This window comes from Typopeltis vanoorti, chromosome 19 (genome assembly GCF_054136105.1).
Source record: "Typopeltis vanoorti isolate ZY-2024b chromosome 19, IOZ_Tvanoo_1.0, whole genome shotgun sequence".
Lineage (NCBI taxonomy): Eukaryota > Metazoa > Arthropoda > Arachnida > Uropygi > Thelyphonidae > Typopeltis > Typopeltis vanoorti.
The window spans coordinates 79,949,290-79,975,165 of record NC_143567.1 but is presented as its reverse complement, the minus strand read 5'-3'; the positions used below and the strand labels follow the sequence as shown (position 1 = coordinate 79,975,165).

Genomic DNA, 25,876 nt, shown 5'->3' with positions numbered 1-25,876 from the left:
AGAAAGATTAGGGTAATGAACAGATGGCATCAATATCATATTAAAAACGAGGATATTAGGAAAGAACTTGACATTGTCAGCATCCAGGAACGCATTAGCAGAGCTAATCTCAGGTGGTATGGTCACTTAAACAGAATGGGAGAGGAAAGATTAGCAAAACAAGTGTTCTTTGCCAGGTTGGCAGGAAAAAGACCCAGAGGAAGACCCAAGATATAGGTGGATTGATACAGTAAAAAGTGCCTTAGAAGACAAATATAAGATCTGATAATATTGGAGTCTTGACAGGTAACAGACTGATTTGGCAGAAAATTGTAGATAGGAAGTTAGTAATGATGTAAATTTTTCATGTAGTGCTATCATATCCTGTACATCCCTTGACGGTAACCAGGAATTTGATGATGATGATTAATAACTATCTATATTTCAGCAATGTTACCTTGCCGTCTTCAGGGATCACAAAACAACGAGATGTGTAAGGCACTCACACTAAGCAAATGAGGCCGAAGAAAGGCAACTGAAGTCGATTTTGGTCCTAAAATGTACCCCATAGTGGGCTAAATTGGATTGTCTTGGCCATTGGGCTGATGATCTTAGAATGAATGCTTCCCAAATTTGGGGCAGTCTCATACACCCAAATTTGTTGAGGTTTGGGAAGTTTTTCAGAGCTAGAGGCTGATTCAAAGAATAATCTTTCATACTTGCACTTGCTTCAGCATAATAAAGTGACCTTCTTCCAGTGTATTCTGTGATGGCTATCCAATGCATAGTCAGGAAGTCCTGAGTTGCTATATATTGGAGACCTGCCTGGAGTATGCAGTTCCCTTGCAGTTGCAAACTGTCCTACTATGGTCTAATAGGTAGGACAGCTAATATCAAGATATCCAAACACAAGGACTACATCCGGTTCCACCAATGCATTCACTCAGGACTTGCTGACCATGCATTGGACACCCACCACAGAATATGCTGAAAGAAAGCCACTTTATTAAACTGCAGCAAGCACAAGTATGAAAGATTATTCCTTGAATCCCCATGTGTTTCCCATGGGAAACACATGGCTGATCATTCTGGCTTGTGTGAAATGTTCTCAAAGAACCTCCTATATGGATTGACCGATGTGTGGAGGGGGGGTGGGGCACTTCCTGCATGAAAATGACTGAATCCATGCACAGGTGCTGCTGTAGCTGTGGCACAACAAAATTGTTGTGCCATAGCTACAGCAGCACCTGTGCATGGTGAATGAGGTGAATGCAAAGTAATTGGATTTCATGTGGGTTTTGTGTAGCCATACCTGGCAGTTGTGAGTATTCGCAGCATTTTTCAGGTGAAAGTGAACCTCATTTCCCCACAAAATCATTCACGGCCACACAGCATCCAGCTCCAATCAAGCAAGTAATGTTAAAGCGAATGTCAGTCAACGTTCGAAGTCCTGCATGTGCAACTACTGTGTCAGGTTATCCTGAATGGGAAATGCAGAATCTTCTGTAGAATTTTCCAGGCAGTTGTATAATTCACATCTATGTGTCTTGATACAGCATGTGCACTGCAGGAACCAATGCTGTTATTCATGGCCTGCTCCACAATGGTAGCAGCAACTTCATTCACTTGTTGTAAACTGATTGGTTTATGACTTAGGTAATCCGCCTCTGCCCAGTGGCATATTACCCATGAAGGCAATGAAGCACGTGCCTAGTGGCCTCAAGCTTTTGGGGACTTCCCAAGCTAAGACATTTTCCTATAGTGTTTTAAAATAGATTAATGTTTTCAGTAAACATCATGAAAATCTTGATTATTTTAAGCGAAAATTTTTTCAAAACAATTATTACGTTTTAATATGTATTTTGAACAGCACGCACTATCTACGCATTTAAATAATGCCACAATACCAATGTCGGTGCTAGTTGACAAGCTTCGTATTTTGGACAGCGCATGCTATCTACACTTTAAATTAAACCACATTACTGGTGTTGGCACACGGCGCTGTTGACAGCTTTGAGGTCACAAAAACTGATTGCATTGCCGAGATAGGAAGTTTCACCTGGTTGCTCCTTAACCTCATTTGTTATTGAATCGTGTAAGAGTGAGGTGTTTGTTTCAAAAATAACCATTTAGTGTGACTTTTCATGTTTTCATTATTTGAGTTAGTGCAAGTAAAAAAAAAAGCTTTGTAAAATTGTAAAAAACCTGATAAAAATTTTTTTAAAAAAATAAAAAGTTTTATTATTTATCATCCTTTAACAGGCAGAAAAATTCAGAAGTACAAAATTTCATTTATTTGCCACCTAACTTTTATTTATTTTTTATTCTTTTTTTATATTATTATTTCTTGGTGGTGGTGGGGGGGGGCAAATATAATTTGCCTAGGGGACCCAATTATCCTTAATCCGCCACTGCCTCTGCCAGGTCAAACTCCCAGCGATCCCATTTCTTCAAAATGAAGATTATTCGTCTCAGAGCACATGGAGATAGTGTACCTCATTTACAGTTGTTCAGGTGACGAATTGCGCAGAGTGCAGCAACAGCATTGCAATTGTTTAGTCACTTCATAAATTTAGTCACCTCCCAAATAAGTACTGCATGATCATTGTCACCAACTGATTTTGGTGAAACACCCTCTGACACTATAATCAAATCTAACACTCATTGACCTTGAGTTCCTTCTGTCACGTGCTGCTTGAGGAAGTTGTCTTGCAACTTCCTCAAGGTCTGAATTCAGTTTCATTCTTCTCATGATTTTTTACTGCCACCCCATGAATATTTGGATAATTAAAGTCTCCCATTATGATTACTCTTTTCGCATCCATCATCTCTATTTGGTGATGCATTTCTTCATCACTAGCGACCAGTCCACTATGTCTGTAACAATGCTCTACTATGTAATTGATTCTGTTAGATTCCACCTCATACCAGATGGCTTCAAATTCACTGCCACATGAAATACTGTTACTAGTACTACAATCATGGGTCTCAACGCCAACTGGATTCAAGTTATCTGATATCATTAGCAGCACGTCCTCTCCTCTCCTATCCTGTCTATTCTTCCTAAAAATATTTTACCCTTTACACTCAATACCAGTTAGTATGTCTGATTCTGATAGCCAAGTCTCACCACTAATGACTACATCTGAGGTTCCCAATAAATTGACCAAGGCAACAAACTTTACCCCTTTGTTTCTGATACTCTTAGCATTTGTGTATAGACGTAATAGTCTACCTGCATGCTCTTTTTGGACACTCTTATCTGCAGTCTGCAGGGCACAGTTGGACAACTTGCACATCTCTGTTCTTCTCTGGTGCTTTTATACATGTAGACATCTTTGGGTTTGATGGGTCCGAATCAGACGAACACGAAGGCAAAATTGTTCTCTCCTCATAATCATTTCCATGATAATGCCCATTCCTGTCATTAACACAGTTATATAACATTATTCTCACTATACCTCCCATTATAATTTAGTTTGCCTGACTCTCTGTGTTAGGTTTCCTAGCAGTTTTTAGTTTTTCAAGACTCCCAATATCAAATGCATTCAGATGTATACTGCCCCTCTTATACAAATCTAATCTTCCCTCTATCTCACTCCACACATCCAAAAACCTGCATCCATTCCTTCTACACAGCCTATACATCAAATTGTGTGCCATCATAGTCCTTAATTTGTTTCTATCATATCAAGGTAATATACTTTCTGTTTTCACTTTCTCACTCACTCTCACCTCTTCCAACAACCCTTTCATGTCCTCTCTCATACTGAATTTATCACTAGTTAAGTTGTTACTACCTGATACTTTTCTCTTTTGTTTTTGAATTGCTTGTGTTATATTTTTAATTTTTGTTCCTGGAAAACTCGAAGTTATAATCTGCTCATCAACAGCATGTTTTATGATACTTGCCATACCAAATAACATCCTTCTTTTTACGAACAATGTTACTTACCTAATTTTTGTTACTTACTGACTTACCTGATTTCGTGCTTTGTTGTTTCTTATTTGGCTGCTTGATTTTCTCTTCCTTCCTATGTTCATTCAAATACCTCTAAACTTTCTGCAATCCTGCTTTGTCTCTCTCTAATAACCTGCTTTTATTTAGCTATATTCAACCAGAAATGCTTAAGTATGGATATATAAAAGTTTGCAATGGCTACACTGCATAATTCAGAGGGCCTGGTTAAAAGGTCGAATTCTCAGTGATTGGAGAAGAACTTTCATAGTACCCATAATAACAAAAAAAGGAATAAAATCGAATGTGAGAATTACAGAGTGGAGATAATGTGCATCCTTGTTTACACCTGATTTTACGTCAAACCAACTTCTTGTATTTTCTGACTAACAACTTAAATAGAGAATTTTCACTTCGCGACAAATAGTTGAGAAATTGTGGGAATATGATATGGATATGTACTTAAGTTCTGTAGATCTGGAAAAGGCATATGACAAGGTTCCCAGAGAAAAAGCTTTTCAAAACACTTCAATTATATGGGGTGAATAGAACATTATACAGAGCAATACATAGTCTCTATTTAAGTTGTTAGTCAGAAAATACAGGAAGATCGTTTGACGTAAAATCAGGTGTAAACAAGGATGTACATTATCTCCACTCTTATTCATCATCTATATGGATCACATTATGAATGAAAGTGGCATCAAGCCTGATATTAGAATTGGAGATGTCAAACTTGGCTCTTTGTTTTATTCAGATGATGTTGTACTCCTAAATGCATCCAGTGCAAGTCTCCAGGATTCACTAACTGAATTGAATAATAGCTATAACAACTTCAGCATGAAAATCAGCATTAAAAAGACAAAAATTATGAAAGTAGGCAGGAGCATAGAAAACTTCAGCTGTATTCTGAATGGAGATCTTATAAAACAATTAAAATATTTCAGCTATTTTGGCACAGTTTTTAGTGAAGATGGTAGGTTAAATCTGGAAATAGACAACAGAATAAGCAAAGCTGGTATGGTCTGTATCCAGCTGAATAATTTATATGGAATAAGAGAGAAATTAGCCAAAACACCAAACTAGCAGTATACAAGTCTTAAGGAAAGACAATGTTATCTAGGCTCCGGAACTGGCACAGGCTGACGAATCAGGCCTATGGCTGGGTCACTATTCCTGGCTGTATTCCATGCGTGTTCACGAGACCAGTTTGCCTACTTGCGGGATGAAAAACCTCAGATAAACTGGCAGGAATAAACCCTGCTGTCCACGTCCGAGACTGGCTAACTTGGCTATGGCTGAGGAAGCTCCTTGCGTCGTCGCCGTTAATCAAACCTAGGACACTCCTTCCCCAGGCATATTGTTGCGAAGTGCAAAGTCACTAGGCTAACTGTGCAGACAGACTTCTGCTGCTTCATCACTAATAACAGAGAATTTATATCAGGTTTTTATTTTGTAACCTTTGGAGATATGCATGTGCTATTAGTTTCATCTGTAAGGCTACTCCTGTTATGAGATTTTAACAAAGTTCATCACTGAAAACGATGATTCACAAGAATATGTAGATGCAGAAATGAATAATAATGCTGTTGAAAGTGTTTTTAAACATACAAAAGTTTGTGGAATAGCATTCCAAGTTCTTGGTATCTCTTTTTCCACACTTCTCTCTGTTACTCCTATCTCTAATTGCTCCTTTTCAATATTTTCCAAGTCAACTCCAAAGTCAACAAATTTCTGCCTCTAAATTGAGCTACTTTGAAAATCAATCAACTGCATTTCAAAATCATCCATATTTATCCATGAAAACATCTGCAAGTTTATTTGCAGATGTTTTCGTGTCCTGTAGTTTGAGGTTCAAGCCTTTTAAATGTTCACAAAAATCTGCAAAAACATCAGTTTACAAACCCACACGATGTCATACATTTCTTTATAAGACATTTGTTGATTAGTCAAAAAGAGATTTATCTCATCCAGGCATTCAACAAATTGTTTCTGAATAAGACTTCGACTAAGCTAACAAACATTGTTGTACATTATTAGTCCTTTGTACCCCGAATCCACCTCATTCAATAGATTCTGAAATTGTCTTTTATTCAAAGCACATGCAGAAATGTAATTAACAACCTTGGTTACTGTTTGCATCATTTCTTGAAGTTCCTTTAGGTCAGCTTTTGCACATAAATTCTCCTCATGTAGGATGCAATGAAAATCTATCAGTGGATGACCAACATGTTTTGCAAACAGATTTACAAATCCTTCTTCCTTACTAATCATGCTGGGCCCAGCATCTTTTGTGATGAATACCACTTTTGAAATATCAATTTGCCAAATAGATAACTCGTTCATATAACTGCTTTACATATTTCAACCCCACTGGTAAGCTCAGGTAGTGTTACAAAGTTAATCATCTCTTCGCATACTTAATCATCCCTACAAAATTGAGCAAAGATTGCCAACTAATTGATGATGTAATGTCTGTGCTCTCATCAACACAAATAGAAAAGAACTTACATGAAGCCAAATCTTTTGTTAATTGTTCTGCTGTATTCCTTTCCAACTTAAGTATTCTATCGTTAATTGTTTTTCTACTCAGACAATTCTTTAATGTGCTGAAAAATTTTTACCTTTTCTGAAAGATTGTCAAAAAGGAAAGGAGCACATTCTAGCCATGCTACTTTAATATACTCCTTATCATTGAGTGGTTTTCCATGTTGGGCAATAACTTTTGAAACCTCAAAACTAGCAGCAACTAAGTTGGAACTAGGCCTACCTGAAATAATTCCATCAAAGTATCTGACCTTTTTTTTATCTTGCTCAGTTCATAAAAAATTAATTCTCTTTGTTCTTGCTCACTTTTATTACTTAATTTCTTATGAACAGTTTCAAAATGTCTCTTTACAGAAGTCCTACAAACAACTGATTCAGAACATAAAATGCCTAATGCTTTATCATCTTTCTTAATTGTGCCAAAATTTTTCAGTTTAGTATTCTTTAAATTCTCTGATATCCTTTTCATTTGCATGTCTGTGTTCTGCTCAATCTGTAAAGAGCAGGAAGCAAATAAATATATAAGAAAGCAATTAAATAATTGCTTTTTCACACAGCTTTTAACTTTAATGAAAATCGGATTATAGGATGTAAAAATGTGGACAGAGACATATAGACACTGACAAAAATTATAATTTGGACTCAGAAGATCTCATCATAATCACTCTCTGCATATACCAACGAAGTTTAAACAAACCAAAAATTACTACAATTATAAACCGACCTACACACATGCAAATGAAAGAAAAGGGTGCACATGCAATCTATTCATGTGCAGATAACACTTCATAATCCTGAATATTGATAATGCATTTCACATAGCTTTAAAAATAACTTACCATATTTACTCGAATATATCTCTCTCACATATAACTCTCACCCCTGAATTTTACTTTTTACTGAAAAAGAAATTGAAAAGTTTCGCATATACCTTGCACAGGAAAAAAAAAGTTTAAACATGTTCATGCCAGGGCGATAGTAACTCGCTTCCCTTGGTAAACCACACACCCTTCCCAGTAGCCAATAGTGACCTCAGATGCAAGTAAAACAAGTCGTTTTATTGTGTCACTGAATAAGGTACAGAGACATTTGCAGTCTGTGTACCTTTCTCAACAAATAATGCAATTAGAGACTACTGGGATAAAAATGGCACTAACTAATGAATCTCATGTCCCCTTCCCACAGAAAACAATTCTATTTAGACTCAAACAAAACCATATGTTGCACCAGCAAACATGGTATCTAACTAAAAAGTAGATGTGTGGGGGAGTCTTTTCCCCCAGCTCAAACACAAAGCAGTAATAAAATTCAACCATGTTAAAATTCGTAAACGTGTTAAAACTAAGAAATATATAGGGAATGTTGTTATGGAAGTTTCATATATTGAATTCGGTTGAAGAGAATTAGCATTTCAATTCAAAAATTGTCAGCTTGCTTTTATCTTTGAGTTGCACGATCTTTTGTTAATACTGCATCAGTCATATGCACATCTTCATAGCTGCTCTATCTTTACTGGCCTAGTACCATAGCTGTCTATTTCACATTTTGCTTTCAATGACTAATGAGAAGTGCTTTCGTTAGTTATTCGTGAAGGATCTCAAGTCTTGTAAATTACTGTTAATTTTTGCTTGAAATAATGGGAAAGAAGATGGCACTATTTGGATAGGATTCACACAAGGAAACTGCTCTCTAGGCAGGAACTAGCAATAACAATCATGATGTGAGATATATGTGGGGATTTTCCGAAAAAAATTGAAAACTGTAGTTTCCGAAAATCCCCACATATATCTCACACCATGATTTTTAGCTTTAATTTTTTTTTTTTTTTTTGGGGGGGGGAGTTATATTTGAGTAAATACGGTATGTTTATGGCAATGTTAAAGGAAATTTGCTTTTATATCTAATAAGTTAAACATATTAATTGACAATAAATACTTCCAATCCATATTTTAATGACTTAAGATTTAATAAAATCCAATCCACATATATACGTTCTTTATGAAACACGAAAAGATATATCAAATGATGGTAAAGAAGTCACACCATGCCTGTTGAATGATGCAACAACTGAACTGGACGAAACTTGTACATCAGTATATCGCGGAGATAAATGGCTTGGAAAATAGGATCTTTCTTATTTTCTTATTACTTATTATTACTAAAACAGTTGGTAGGGTTTGCTTCTTTATTGCATTTTTATTTAGTATCCCTGTACTTAATAAAATTGCAATATATTAAGTTAAAATATACAAGTCAGTGAGGATGATATGTATTTATTTTATTTTTTAAGGTGAGCCCTGGGTTGCATGCCAGAAAAAAGTCAGCATGCCAAGGGTTGTTCACACCTGCTCTAGACTGATCATACATAAACAGTACAATAAATATTTTTTCGACAGTTTCGATAATAACCCCAATGATATAAATGTATAACAGATTAAAAAAGCTAATGATGAATCAGGCATTTTAGTATTTTTTAGGGTAAAAACAGAATCATGCTTGTTAATTTTTATACACTGCATAAATGCATCAAAAGGGTTAAGCAAACGCCCTAATATAATATGGAACCGCAGAAATATTATTATTACCTGGGGCCCTAAAATCTTGTCAATAGCTTTAGTTATATGCAAAATTAGAAGAAAAAAAAAACGTTTTCACAAATGTGTACTGACTATGCGGTGCCTGCTGTTGAGATTCAGCCGCCACAGTATAAGCAATCGCCGTGCCATGCATTTTATTCTTTTATTTTTAAGAATTTGAATTGTAGTATGATAGGGAAATTAACGGTTTTGTTATATTTATATTTTATTTATTTTAGTTGAGTATAGTTTTTAAAAACTAATTAAGTAATAAAATTACTAATTTAACGTAAATAAAAGAATTGTCAACAAATAAAATTGTGTCTCACATGAAACCCCCCCCCAAAAAAAGTGCCACCCGGGGCAGACTGCCCTCTTTCCCCCCCCCCCCCCCCCCCCCCCCCAGCTGTGCCACTGGAGTGTAGAGAAAACGAAAGAATGTGTGTAAGACAGACAAAGAAACAGGGAGACTCGGGATGGACAGGGGAAACTCAACGTGAGAAAGGGTTGTACTCAAAGAGGAAATTAATGGTGTGTAGACAAGAAAGGAATGGGATGGCCTGGGATGTAGGGAGAAGAGTTGGATTTAAAAAGTTTCTAGGATTTGTAAGGAGAAAAAGAATTGGCTCGAGGAAATTATAGAGAAGTCACATCTAATAAGTGGCATCAGTGAAACTTGTTATACATTCAGGAACAGGCTGTTATGTTTGTATACAAATACTAGGAGTATCAGAAACACAGGAAATGATGAAATGGTTGCATTGATAGTTATCTAGTTTATCCTCTTTCGTTCAGTATCCAGTCTACCTATTAATGTGGTACACCACAAGCAAGCGAACATTGGGCATTAGATCAGAAGTGCCAGTTGTGTTTGCATTCCTTAAAAGTCTATGTGGAGGTCTTCTACCAGTTATCTAGCTTTGATTCTTAAATAATCATGATTTGGAAAGATTTCCTGAAAACTGGGAAATATTGAGATATGGATACAGTCTCAGACAGGATGGCAGTGTTTATGCTTCCAGAAACCAACGTATTTGTTACAAGACATGATTTGAATGCCATCTGATGTATTAAATTCCTAAAACTTCTCAAGAAATTTTTGATTCTCTTTAGAATATACACTGCTTGGAAAGAATTCAATGGACTATAGTGTGAGGAACAAACAGCCAAGGTGTCCAACTTAAAATTTTGGACCTTTTGCAGTGATGACTGCAGCTCCTACAAGGCATATTTTCCACAAGCATACAATAGCAATCAAAAGCAATTTTGGACCATTCTTCCTGTAGGTGTGTAACAAAATCCCTTGACCTGACCTGGCACTCCATCCAATAAATGTTCAACACGGTTGGGATCAGGGATCTGTAGAGGACAGTCAAATGCAGTGACATTCATGTCCACGAACCAGACAGTTACAGCAGCTGCCTTATGAAATGGTACATTGTCTTGCCGAAAGAGACAATGGTCAGTTGTGTAGAAACACCACAAAGTAGGAAGCATTGCATTGTCCAGAATGTTCAAATACCTCTCAGAGTTCAATGTTCGTGGCACCACAAACAGAGGTCTGAGGCCAAACCATGAAAAACAGGAACATACCATCACACTGCCACCTCCGAATTTTATAGTTGAGATTACACACTGTGGCAAGAGTTCACTAGGCATCTACCACACCCATACCTGTCCTCCTCCTTCGTAGAGGGTGTAGCATGATTCATTGCTCCATAACACAGCTTTCCAAGTTTCCACATCTTACTGTGCACCACTGAAGATGATACCGTATGTTGGTTCGGGTAATGTGAGGCTTGCATAGTGCAGTTCCACCATGAAAATTCATGTTGTGAGCCTCTCTTTTGAAAACAGTGAACTCCACATTCAACGTGTGGAACGATTAATTGTAGTGTTTATATATTATCCTTTGTAGTATTCTACAGTTATGTTTGGCAGTTGTGGTTGGTTGTCCAATGCTAGCACTTGCAGTTGAATTGCTCTGCTTCCATCCCAGTATAGTATGAATGATTGTTGACCTGAGGTGTCCCAATTTGTCGACAATTTGCTGAACAGGTAGGTTTGCAACATGGCATCTTATTGCAATGCCTCTTTCAAACTCCATTGCACCCTGACACAGTTGCACTGAATTCAGAATATCATATTCCTCCAATTTATACTGGCTACAAACATGTGATTCATTACATGGCACAATGCACCTTGCTCATGGAGGTGTCCATTGACTTCTTTCCGAGCAGTGTGTCTTTATCCTAATCTGTGGATATGTAAATTTTACATATGGAGACCAGCATTCATTTATTTACATTAGTTTTTATTGGTTGGTAAATGAAAGTGAGTGTTCATTCATTGGAATGATTTTTTTTTTCTCCTCCTTTAATTCTAATATTTTTTGTTCTACTATATTAGGTTGAACACAGTGGAGAAACAGCAAGAATTTTTAGTTTATCTCATCAGTGCTTAAATCAGTACAGTCAAGCAGAATGGGAGATGAATCAGATTCAGAAGCAAAGACTTGCAAATATTCATGCTTTATCAATTGTTGCAGATAACTAATAAAAAAAAAATAAATAAATTCTGTTATTTATTTTTTTTAAATTAGCTATACATATTCTCACTTTTCTTATAAACATATAATTTCATATATGGTATTTTATATTGTTGAATTGTAGATAGAGTAAACATTTCTGTAACAAGAAAAAAAAGCTGTTTGAGTAATTAACTTTGGCAAATAGTTGTTTCTTTACTATACAGTAAATTTTTGTTCATAAACTTTTAATAATGTTGGTATGGCAGTGTATTTGCCCATTATTCATCTGCTTAAATCATCGTATAAATTCTAAAGCTAAAACATTGCATGGTAAAATTATATACAAGTTTACTTCATAGCTTCAGATTAAAACTGTCCAAAATATGATTCCTTTATTAGCAATTAATTCCTGCTATTCTAAATACAAATTACACTTACAGTGGATAATTGCTTTTCATAATATAGATAGTGTCCTCTTCTTCATAGTACAAGTACCCATTTAGGATGTGAGAAATTGTTTATAATGGCTTTTTGAAGTGAAGCTTGCTGGTCTCATATGGAACAATGCAGTGGGAAAGATTCCTGAAGAGTGCATACAGTAGAAGGCAAAACAGTACTACTCCAGACATAATTCTAAGACAAAAGTTTCCAATTGTAGATCTGTGTGTGTGGGTGGGTGGGTATCTGCAGTTGTGATCAAGGTATTAGATAAATTGGTAAGAATGGAATATAGGATTGATATGAGTGAATTGTAGCTCTTGTTTTAGCAGTCTACTTGTATTTTATGTGTTGAATAAGAGAAATTCAAATGCAGTAATATTCTTTAACATTGCAATGGCATTTAATAGATTACCACAAGATGGGATTAGATAATAGATTGGTTAGGTGAATTGATTAGTGCTCTGAACTATGCTAACGTTGTATATGCATGCATTCATTGTAAAAATTATGGAAACAATTACCGTGTTAGAGAAAAAAAAAACTCAGTTTAATATAAACCAAAATAATCATTCAACGTTTTGACCTTCACATTAAGGTCATCATCTGGAGTATACACATATATACAAAGAAACAAGCTGCACTACAATCTACATAGTATGCTAAAGTTGCATTGATTTGGTCAACTGTTAAAACTACTGCCTGACCTCTGATGGGGAAAAAAAAACTTGACTACATCAATGCTGGAGTCCTGATATTATTATTATTATCATCATCATCTATTTGGTTACAAAATAAATTAAGCTAGAGAGTAACATGTTAACAAAGTTACTCATATAAGTATACATATAAATTAAACCAAACACTATGAATGGTGGTCAATAAAAGCTGAAATAATTCTTTAGAGTCCTAAAGTCAGGGTTTGCTGGAAAACTTGAACTAAGTGGGCTGACTGTGTGTCATCCCAATTCTTGGGATTTTTATTCCGCCATTGTTAAGATTAGGACAGTTAATCAAAAGTTCACAGGTTTCTTTAAATTTGGGTTCATACCAAGTTTTTGTTTGATGTAAAGAACAGGTACTTTTTTATCTGCCTCCTCGTACGAGGGTAGTTCTCGGCCTAACAATAAAAAAACGAATATATAATTTCACAATTATTTTTATTTTTCAACATAATCACCCTTAAGACTAATACATTTATTTCAGCACCATTCTCCTGTCCCTGTAGTGGTTCTCAGCAAAATCTGCAAAATACCCCTCTACAGCTGCAATCACCTCTTGATTTGAAGAAAAACGCTGACCAACGAGGAAGAGTTTGTTTTGGGAAGAGATAGAAGTCAGAGGGAGCAAAATCTGGGGAATAGGGTGGATATTCCAACAATTCATAGTGCAGATCCCTTAATTTTCCCATTGCTAAAACACCTTTGTGGGCAGGTGCATTGTCTTGATGGAAGATGATTTTTTTCTTCTACAAACCGGGTCTTTTTTCAATTTTTTTTGTCTAGTCTGGTTAAAAGATTGGAATAATATTCCCTTTTCAAGATAATTAATAAACAAAATGCCTTTAGCATCCCAAAACACTGATGCCATTACCTTTCCTGCTGATGGAAAACCAACTTTGTCTTCTTTGGTGCTGAACAACCAGTTTCTGTCCACTGTTTTGACTGACGTGCAATGGTGAATCGAAATCTCATCCGTAGCAATAAATCGGCGCACAAAATCAGTTTTATTCTTGTTAAAATGCTCCAAGCACTGTTCAGAGATTTTCATGCGAGTGTGTTTTTGATCTTCTGTGAGCAAGCGTGGCTCCCATCTTGTGCAAAACGTTTTCATTTGCAATTCTTCATGCAAAATATATCCTACACATTCTTTTGAAATGCCTATTGTCTCAGCAATTTCACGTACTTTGACTCGCCCATCATCCTATACTATATATTGCACCTGATCAATGATTTCTCATGGTGTTACACTTTTTGGACGTCCTTTACATGGATCATCTTCAAGGATGGTACGGCCATGTTTAAACCATAAACTTTTATGAACTTCGAATGAATTTCTTTTGGCATTAAACGTTCTTTTAGAAAGAATTTTATAACCACACGATAGTCAATTTTATCAATTTCAAGGGATACAGACAACACTTTTGCTTCAGACAGCTGTATGAAACAAACTACTTGATAGAATGATTTGCAATTTCACATGGATGCTTATGACAGATGTACCAACTTAGAAAAAAAAATGTACCAATAGTGTTGCCATCTATGGTCGAGAACTTTTTAGACTACCTCGTATATGCATTGTCATAGAAAAAACAAAAGTGACCAGTGGCATGCTTCATGGATCTCTTCTTGCGCCCGCATTTTACTTACTGATTAATGATATTTCAATTATCTTCAGTTATTTGCTATAATGCAAAGTTGGGAATGTTCCTTAATTCCCTGCAGGAAGTTTGCACTGACTTTTAGTTCAGACAAATGAGTGGCAATTGTGGTTTTAATATCGATAAATGCAAGGTGCAGAGATATAAGGCTGCACATTCTATTGGTGGAACTGTACGTCAGGAAATGGATGAAATTTAAGATCTGGAGTAATGGTTGACAATATACTAAAGTTCAGAGAGCACATTATAGGTATTGTAAAGACTGCATATCTTATTTCTGCTATGATATGGAGTATATCGATATCTGGAGATATAAAGGAGCAGTGGTTGAACCACATGTAAGTTGTGCTTAAATTTGGCCCGTTTACATTGTGATGTGGAAACACTGGTCAGGGTCCAAAGACAAATGATCCAGGTAATATAACTGTAATGTTGGTCAGGTGGAGAGATTGAGAAATGTAGATTGTAAAATTTGATGTATAGGAGGAAAAGAGGTGATGTGATAGTGCATTTTAATTGGTGAGGGGGATTTTATCTAATTAATACAGAAGGGATTATAGAAAGAGAGGCCAGCCTGGAAGTTGTGAAAATAGATGTTAGGAGTAGATGAGTGATATACGTTTCCAAAATGCATTGTAGATGTATAGACCATAAATGAGTTCAAGGTTCAATATCAATTACTTAGATAACTGGGCCTTTTCACAACGAGTCTGCAACTCTGTTAAGGTTGCCATAATGATGATAAAAATGTGCAACCTGGCCTTGAGAACACATGCATCAACAGATGTAGCCAACTATTGAGATAAGAGTCAACTGCTCAGTCACTGCATTGATACAATGTGTCTACTGGGTGCGAATAGTCCGGGTGTGCGGTGCTCATCCACGAAATATCAGTTTCATCAATATTATATTATATTTTTGCATTTATTCCTGTTAAAGACCCCTAATTGTTTGCAGACTTCTTGTGATTCCTAAAATTAAACACAATATACTAATGCTCATTGCACTCTTCACAAGGATAATGAAGCATTAGTGCTTTATGAAAAGGGCACTTTTCGATGCGTAAACATCGCATTACCTTTGCGTTAATAATCCTGGTGTGCTTTCAAAATACATACACCTTTGAAAAGATGTAAAGAGGGTGCAGTGGGTCAAATTCTTAGTGCTCTAATATTTTTAAACCCCTCAGATGGCAAGGCTGGGTGAGCTCAGAGACAATAGCACCTATAGAGGCTGTGATTGGTTATTGTGTCAACCAATCCAATTGAGCGTTGTCACTTGTCATGAGTTGGGAGCGCTTTCTGTATTCAGTGGCTAAGATTGGTAAGAGAACCGCTGATGCTAAAAAAAAAATCGATGACTGTAGGATTCCCGAAAGTGTGGATAATTCCGATAATGATTGGATGTTATGTATACTGAGTCTCAGTAAACAAAAGAAAATTGTTAGAAAACAGCAAAATATACACAAACCAGAGAAATACACATAACGTGCAACAAATTTTGCAAGATGATTTGCTGCTCCATCAAACCATAATTATTCCTGCCATACTCTGTCTCCTCATAAGTTTTTTTTTTTTTTTAGGGAGCGCTGATGTGCTATGCACTCGCAAAACATTCATACATCGATAAAAATGCAATTATACGGTCTTGGGCATCTGCAGGGGGGGGGGGGATGAGACACTTTCCCTGTACTTGAGTAAAAATTCCACAAATTATAATCGTAAAAGTGATTAAGATATATAACCTTACACTCTCGACCATGGGATGCTTCGTCTATCTTAAAATTTTATTACAGGTTGGCCTGTTTTGGCCCACAGAGGAATAGCCATTGAACATGTGTTCCTGTTTTTGGTTAATCTTTATCCGATTTGTGAAAAAAAAATGTTCAGTACTATTGTGAATGGCGACCAGTTCATTTGCCCTGTTTCTAGTGAGTCACCTAGTGAAGTGTGAATTGTAAATTTATAGTGAAACAAATTTAAACAGAAAAATACATTTTTAAAAGATAATGTATGTAATTTAATATTATTTTACTTCTTAGTTTTATGATTTATTTGCTTTTAAACTAAAATAATTTAATTTAGATTTTGGGATTAATTAATTAGTTGATTTTTAATAAAATATGGTCATTTTTTTATATACGAATTGTGCTAAAAACTATTAATTCCGACTACTTTTTTTTTCAAGAATTAGAGATCATTAATATCGATGTAAAATGAAAATAATGTATTTATGGTTTACATCGACAATTACATTATTTAAAAAAAAAATCAGCTAACACCTTTTTATTCCCTTATATAAGGAGTAGGCGAGGCCATTTTAGTCCTATCTAACTTTTGGAGACTGAGTGAGCAGTTCAGTCTCCACTGGTACCAAATCAGAGATAGCGACCCAAGGCCATCAATAATTAAGCAGCACGCAGTAAAGAGAGATGACTCAAGTGCCACCATCTCGTGATCCCTAACTGTAACACTTATTTAATTTCTGAAATAATGTGGGTTCTATGGTCGATTTTCTTGAGTTTACGTGATGAAAAACTCTAGTTTCCGGAAGAAAAAAAACTCCGCTTACATAACCTACACGACAGCACACCCAACCGAAATGGGCATGCGACACCACTGGTTTTCTACCATTGTAGATCATCTAATGTTTATAAGTAATGGCCTGTATTCCATTCTATCCTTCTTTATTAAATTAAAATATGAATGACAATAGAGTTATTAGCATGAAGTAACTTTAAAAGTCTTATTTTGGTGATGAAGGTGTCACCAAAGTATCATTACAAGGTATTCTATTACAGTAATGTCAAAGAAGCAAACTTTCATGAAAAATTTATTCAGATGAAATTATTATTACACAAGCATCTCTTGGGTCAGGGGCAAATGCTGGTCTTGGAATTACCGCTTGCTCGTGTTATCATTCAGGGAGTGAGAGGTGTGATTGAAGTCTGATTACGGAATAATGAATTACTGACCATTTAGAACTATATATTTAGAAATTTATGTACATTTAATCATACAAATACAACATTTATTTTACAAATGATATTCTATCTTTTTCAGTTTAGCTGCTTGAATACAAATTCTACCCTACGGTATGAACTGGTCAGTAATATCAAAAGTTGGCTGTAACTTAATTTTCCCAAGCAACATGCACACTTGTAAAGGCTGGCTGAAGCTCACTGGCTAGAGCTACGTTGACTGTGTATGGCCTGTGTTTAAGCAATAGAGTGAGTCAACGTGAAATGGCTATGCATGCGCATGAAATCACAGTGCTGCTGCGAGGACCTGGAAGCTCCTTCAACCAAGCAAGCCAAGGTACCTTTGACTAGACGAGCAAGCATCGGCCTTCGATACACAACGCAAAGTTCAATTGTTGCCGCGCAAGCTTAAGACGCCTTTGGTCTACAAAAATAAAAGCCTAAATGGAATGCTTATAAATGCATGCATTTATTAAAAAATAATATTACTTTCTCAATTAATGAGCTTGTGCAGCGAGCATAGCAAGCATGGAGAATTCTCACCTGCTCTTGGTAGTCTGAAGCCTCATTATGGTTGGCCCACACTGATAATTCCTATCATACTTTTCTTTAAAGTTGTTCACTGACAAGAATACTCCCGACTAAATTTAGCAACACATTCCACTTATTCACTGCTGTCCAAATAAAAAATCTGGTCTCCATATCCTTGCTAACTGTACTGTAAAATCCAGATATAATTTCTTTGCATAAATTCTTACAAAAGTTAAATGTATATTTAATTTATAGTAAAAAAAAAAACTAATAACTATTATACTGATTTCTTATTATAGTTTCAATTTCAAATGTATAAGATGAAATGATTTAATTGATTTACCATATCTGTGTGAGCAATACTGACATTCAGATAAATAAAAGTAAGAACTGGTGAAGAATCTATAGTTTGCAAAAATGAAAAAATAAAAATGCTTGTATTTTGAGCACCGTGTTGTGTACTTATGCCACATGGAACCATAATGGCAGCTAGGAAGTTCTGAAGATTCTTTCTTACTCTTAGTCTCCCCAAATCATGGAAATAGTGATGCGAGATGAGACATTGAGTTGGGGATATCTAAAAGGAACAGGAGAGGTGGATTTTTAGTTTTTCTGTTGCTAAGGGCAATGGAATCGAATAAATGCTATGTGTGTGTGAGAAAAAAGAGGAAAGAATAGACTTGCCAGACGTCCCGTATATATATATATATATGTGTGTGAGAAAAAAGAGGAAAGAATAGACTTGCCAGACGTCCCGTATATATATATATATATGTGTGTGTGTGTGTATGTGTATATATATATATATATATACACACACGGTATAAAATAGGATATTAGGCTGACCTTACTTTTGCTGAAAAGATAAAATTATAAGTACAGGATACTTAAATATAAAGAGCTAATAAGCTTCATTTCGGCAATGAAAACATTACTTAAATTAAGGGGATATTAAATCCCACATAGTTTTAAAACCGAATAAGAAACCCAAAGATTGGAATCAGAGAGTTTCTTGCCGAATATAGTAAACTATAAAGTATCGGCGACACTAGCGTTAGCAAATGCAAGTGATCCTAGTACGTAGTACAATACCAGGGCAGCTCGTTGCAAAGGTGGAGAAGTTCAGATCGCTATTCTTAGGTATTTTCCATAATGTAAAAACACATTTCCTAGGAAATGTATGCTATTATTACATTATGGAGGGAGGTCACTACCCAGACCGGTTTCAGCCTTTTTTGAGGCTTCATCAGTGGGTAGCTAGACCTAATAATACCAAAGTGTATAGCGAAAAGAACTTATATACTCTGCGAACGAGTTATCCAAACGGGTGCAACCATTAAGAATAGCGATCTGAACTTCTCTACCTTTGCAACGAGCTGCCCTGGTATTGTACTACGTACTAGGATCACTTGCATTTGCTAACGCTAGTGTCGCCGATACTTTATAGTTTACTATATTCGGCAAGAAACTCTGATTCCAATCTTTGAGTTTCTTATTCGGTTTTAAAACTATATGGGATTTAATATCCCCTTAATTTAAGTAATGTTTTCATTGCCGAAATGAAGCTTATTAGCTCTTTATATTTAAGTAACAATGGTTGCACCCGTTTGGATAACTCGTTCGCAGAGTATATAAGTTCTTTTCGCTATACACTTTGGTATTATTAGGTCTAGTACTTGCAGGACATCTTTCAGAAAATAGGCGTGGGCTGGAGGCTTAGGCAAACAATCAAAAACATCTACGCAAAGGCCTCTACCCAAATAGCTATCAACTGGTTCCTCTCGGAACCAGTTCCTATTAAAAAGGGGGTAAGACAGGGCTGCCCACTAAGCCCTCTCCTCTTCTCACTCGCGTTAGAACCCCTCATAAGAAGAATAGATAACTCCCCTGCAGTCAGAGGAATACCGTTACCCCTAGTCTCCAGACAGAGTAAAATTGTAGCATATGCCGATGATGTAGTTGCGACGCTCAGAGATTCTGAGTCCATCTACATTTATTTCAGCATTTTGCAAAAATTCAGCATGGCCAGTGGTCTTCGCGTTAATACTTCGAAGACTAAAATTAAAATTTTTGGAAATTTCCATAGAAATAACCTTCCTTGTGGTTTAGTCCCGCAAACTGAGCCCCCTAACAGTACTAGGCGTCCCATTCACGGCGAGCCCGGTACTGCCTGTTAAGAAATTGCGGGAAGAGTGCGAAAAGAAAATAAAACGTTTTAAACCCAATTATTTCTACTACGGAAGAACAGTAATAATAAGAAATAATCCCCATGCTAACAGTAATAATCCCCATGCTAATGCATACAATAAATATTACTAATATAAAAAAAACCCAAGAAGGTCAACTTTACAAAATACTAATAGATTTTTTTTGGAACGGAAGAAAACATGAAGTTAAAAAAGAATATTTAAAACTAAAAATCAATCAAGGGGGTTTCTCACTTCCAAAATTAAACTGCCTATTCTATGCAAACACTCTCAAAACCATAGGGAAAGCCTTAAAATCTAACCATATTTCAGGATCCCTAATTAAATATTTTCTGGGGCATTTTCTCCCCTACTTCGGGACCACGGGACATGCTGACCCCAGCGCAGAGGTTGTGCCAGAATGGTATTATCCATTATGCCAACAACTTAAAAAATTTAAAACCGAAGGAATGGAAATTCAAAAATTAAAGCCACAAGCAAGATATTGGGAGTTCTTTCGACTTTCCGGATGTGATACGCCAAATATAGAAACTAACATGGAAACGCTATTTCAAAATATCAGAAATAGCTGGGGACAGCCATTTCACCGGGATCTGGCATGGCGAATAGCCTATGGTCAGCTACCGGTGAAACTGGTTATGTCCCAATACACTTCAAGACCGTGCGACCCCTTCTGCGACGTCTGCCAGAGCATTGAAACGGTGTAACATTTCTTTTACTCGTGCCCCCCCGCCCGATATGTCTGGCAAAGACTAAGCACAGCACTGGGAATCAAGCCGCTTACCCTACAGGAGGTCTTGTACCTGCAATTCCCCGCACCAGTCAAGAAAATTCAGAAATTTACAATTTTTCTCATCAATGTAATCAAGTATCACATCTGGAAAGTGCGGAAAAAGTCCCAAATCAGCGATGAAAACACTGTACAAGCCAAAATACTCAGTGGGATCTATTTCTACCTACCGAGGTTCTTCGCACAAGAAAGACATATACTAGGGGATGGGAGGTTTGTACATAAATGGTGCAAACCTCCTATCCTCTGTGTCCTGAGACAGGGCTTAATCATACCGTGTCTCTTCCTTTAAAAAGGAATATCTGTTTGTTTGTTTGTTTTCCTTCTCTTTTTCTCTCTTCATGAGTTCTTACATATAGGAGGGGGCAGATCTGAGAACCCGGGCTGCGAAGGCTTACAGCGAGGCGGTGCTGCTCCTTGTGAGCGGCATCTCTCGGGCCAGATTCTTCCCCCAAATCTTGCTCTTCCCGTGGTGTAAGGTTGGCCAGTTCTCTTACTGTTTATATATATATTTAAAAAAAAAAAAAAAAAAAAAAAACCTGTTATTTTTCAATAAAATTAAATGAAGTTTTTAAAAGAAACTTAGGCACTCCAAATACACCTGGTCAGTTAAATTGTTAATTTAAAAGTATTTTACGAGCACATTTAAGAAAAATTTATTTCAAAGTTTTTTTTTAGAACAGGGGTAAGGAGATTATGTTCTACAGACCTTTTAGCCACAACCTCTGGGTTACACAGCTAAACAGGTTGACTGAGGCCTCTTTTACCTCCTACTATCCTACTCTACCTTTCTTTAACCTCCCCTATTACTACCTGCTGACCCTCAGCAATCTTTATACTCCAAAGGCCGATGATGAAAGACATGAACTCCCATTCTTACTCACTGATGAAGCCTCAAAAAAGGCTGAAACCGGTCTGGGTAGTGACCTCCCTCCATAATGTAATAACAGCATACATTTCCTAGGAAATGTGTTTTTACATTATGGAAAATACCTAAGAATAGCGATCTGAACTTCTCCTTTGCAACGAGCTGCCCTGGTATTGTACTACGTACTAGGATCACTTGCATTTGCTAACGCTAGTGTCGCCGATACTTTATAGTTTATTATATTCGGCAAGAAACTCTCTGATTCCAATCTTTGAGTTTCTTATTCGGTTTTAAAACTATGTGGGATTTAATATCCCCTTAATTTAAGTAAGTACAGGATGTTTCAAACCGAATGTCCCCATTTGAAAGTTGTATATCACTGCAACAACAAACCACAAATGAATGCGACTTGTACCATGTAACGGCCTTAGCCCAGCGTTTGATATGACCACCTCTAGATGCCACTACTAGCGTCCAAATAGCCGCTACGCTTAGTTAATAAGAAGATGGCGTCTAGTCAACAGAAGGCGTTTTGTGTTCTCGGATTTAACGTCTGAGTCTGTGATTACGGTGCAGCGTGCGTTTAGACGACGTTATGGATTTGATCCACCACCGGACAAAAACATTCGTCTTTGGTATCGAGAATTTCAAGAAACGGTGTTTATGTAAGGGAAAGAGTCCTGGACGACCACGCACCTCAGAGGGGAATGTGCAACGAATTCAAGAAGCTTTTCAGCGAAGCCCGCGCAAGTCCACTCGTCGTGCTAGCCTAGAACTTACCATCCCTCATATGATGTGATTACATTTTTCAGCAAGATGGAGCACCGCCACATTGGAACCTTCAAGTTCGTCGGTTTCTAAACGAAGCATTGCCTCAGCGTTGGATTGGACGCACGGAACCCCACGACTTGGTACTACACTCTTGGCCTCCAAGATCTCCAGACATCACACCTTGTGACTTCTTTTTATGGGGATACATAAAAGACTGTTTATGTTCCTCCATTACCCGCTGACTTGGATGAGCTCAGAGCCAGAATAACGGCTGCAGTAAATTCTGTGACAGAAGACACTCTCAGACGCGTTTGGGATGAATTCAGCTATCGGCTTGATGTTGTCCATGCACCAGGTCGAGAGCACATTGAGCATGTGTAATTGTGGTGAGTGAAACTTTAGACCTTACTTCATACTCGGTAATTTATTTTGTAACTGTACCATATTTTCATTATTAAATATAATTATTATTTGAAATCTGGTCATTCTGTTTGAAACACCCTGTATTATGTTAGGCAATTATAATTTTATTATTATTTGACACCTCCAGGGAGTCCAAAGACTCATCGAGGGAGAGTGTGCCAACAGCATCGAACGATTTGCCCTTCCAACTACTAACCGCGCTCAAACTTACTTAACTGAGCCATTAGTAGCAGAGGCTCTACCAATCGACCAACCTTTGCCCAATATTCTTTTCGAATATTGCGATTGTTATATCTTCTTTCGTCTTTATTTGGCGTCTTGTCTCTTATTTGTCCTATCTTAAACTTTATCTTTTGTTATCATTAAATTTTAGTACTTTACTTATTATTAGTTAATTCGTTTGCCGACAAATTTATATTATTTAACATTTTCATTGCCAAGCTGAAAATTGGAATTTCGTGTGGTGGCCAATTTTTTTTTATTTTTTTATTTAGTTAGCGACGTCAACGCGATAACGCGTGATCGACCGTTTGGTGAGAACTCGCATCGCGTGATTGGCAATGAACGTGTTAATGACTGCGCCAGCTGGCAACTAAATTCTGATACACTAAGATTACTCAAGATTACATAGAAAGAAAATGCAGGGATCATGAATTATGCAGTCGTGGTCCCGTTTCTTATATTATTAGTGGATTCCCCTTTTATGCACGGTTCGTAAATTTTCCAAGCGGTAATTCAATCCACAGAAAGCATGACAAACTCATTTGATTGCACATAGAGAAGTACGTTTATTTTAGCACAAAACATAATGATACAAGTTAGTTAATCCTTAAATTAAAAGAGTCTCGGCTCCCTCCCCTTTCTTAATTTAACACATCCAAAATTTCTACACTGTAATCCTCTATACTGACACAAATTCCTTCACTTACATATATATAACTATCCTCAGACTCTGACAACATACCAAATAACCAATCTACTATCACACATGCTAATTACTATTATTATTATTATTATTTTAACGGTGTCTCCATGGAGTCATAAGACTCATCGCGGGAGACCCGACATTGACACACTAACCATTATTTACACAATACCTGTCATACCTCTCCTTAAATTCATTCACAGTTGAAGCATTCACAACCAGTTCTGGCAAAGCATTCCAACCATTCACAACCCTCCAAGTAAAAAATCTAGTCCTAACACCCTTGTTAACCACACTCTTACACATTCTCCAGGGATGGCCCCTCGTTCTCTCACATCCTGCATTGGTCTTAAGAATATCATCAGTATCAATCCTGTAAAATCCCTTTAACAATTTAAATACCTCTATCATATCTTCTCTCCTACGTCTATCAGCTAGTTTTTGGAGCCCACAGATCATCAATCTATCCTCATAGGGAACATCCCACAGACCTGCAACAATCTTTGTAACCCGCCTCTGAATCCTCTCTACCACTTCCGCATCACCAAGAAATCCTGGCGACCAGATCTGTGCACAATAGTCCAAATGCGGCCTTATTAATGCCTTATAGAGTGGAATAATAACTTCCCTATCCCTGCTTGTTAGTGTGTTCCTCAACAACCATGTAATTTGATGTGATGTTTTGGCAATCTTAGCAATATGCCCTTTAAACTTAAGTTCTCTGTCCACAATAACTCCCAAGTCTCTTGTCTCATCAACTTCCTGCAGTTCAGTTCCGTTAATATAGTAAACAGCATGCGATGTCATCCTCTCGAAGTGCATCACCTTACACTTAGCCACGTTGAACTGACAGCCATTTACCTCAGTCCATAGCGTCAGTCTATTTAAGTCATCCTGTAAAATATCCACATCATTTGAATTGATTATCGCTCTTCCCAATTTTGCATCATCAGCAAACAAGTGATATTTCCATTCAAGGTATTTCCAATATCATTGATGTACAAATTAAACAATAGAGGACCAAGAACTGAGCCCTGAGGTACACCACTAGTCACTTGCCTTTTCCTGGACTCAGCTCCTCCATAAACCACTCTTTGATATCTGTCTGCCAGCCATCCTTTAATCCAAATCACCATCTTCGGATCCAAACCCATTTGCTCTAATTTATGTAACAGAGTTCCATGTGGAATACTGTCAAAAGCCTTTGCAAAGTCAAGCAGTATCACTGAGTAAGGATTTCCTTTATCCAACTCCACTGTTACTTTATTATAGAACGTAAGCAAATTACTTAGGCAAGACCTACCTTTCAGAAAACCATGTTGCCCCTTATAAAGTATCATATTGCTGTCCACTCAGTCCTGAATTCTAATTTTAACTAATTTCTCCAAAATCTTAACCACCACTCCAGATATATTGATTGGTCTATAATTTGCAACATCAGTCTTAGAGCCTCCCTTGTGCAATGGAACTATTTTCCCCTCTTTCCACTCTATTGGCACTTTTCCAGAACTGAGGCTTAAATTAAACATCCCGGTTAGAGGAGTTGCTAATTCTCTTGCACATTCTCGTAACACATGGGCCGATATGCCATCTAACCCAATGGCAGTGTTAGCATTAAGGTTCTTTAATATATTAAGCACCTCAATTTCATCTATCTCTATACTCTCATCAGTCAATGGCACATCTGACACTGCACTATCACTACGAAGATGGTACACTTTTGCGAAATGATCACTAAGCAACTCAACTATTTGATTAGCTTCAGTAATTTCCTTACCATCAACACTTTTTAAAGTAATCTTTCCATGGATATTCTTCCTTTTACTAGCCACATAGCGAAAGAACTCTTTAGGGTTTCTTTTGGATTCGTCAGCTAGCTTCCTCTCATAATTAGCTTTGGCTTTCCTTACTATACAGGTTACTCTCTTTGCCTGTACCTTATATTGCTCATTGGAACGCTCATCACCCTTTTC

The 25,876-nt window shown here is 36.8% G+C and overlaps 1 protein-coding gene across 5 annotated transcripts in view; it reads left to right on the top strand.

Annotated features, from left to right (window-relative positions):
- Positions 1-11,635, top strand: part of LOC150096283 (bridging integrator 3-like) — a 185,066-nt gene extending 173,431 nt beyond the window's left edge. For all 5 annotated transcript variants that reach the window (XM_090409317.1, XM_090409316.1, XM_090409312.1 and 2 more), the window contains exon 11: positions 11,470-11,635. In XM_090409317.1, coding sequence (XP_090265443.1) covers positions 11,470-11,616 — 147 coding nt within the window. In that variant the 3' untranslated portion in view covers positions 11,617-11,635. The remainder of the gene's footprint in view (positions 1-11,469) is intronic.
- The last annotated feature ends 14,241 nt before the right edge of the window (positions 11,636-25,876 follow it).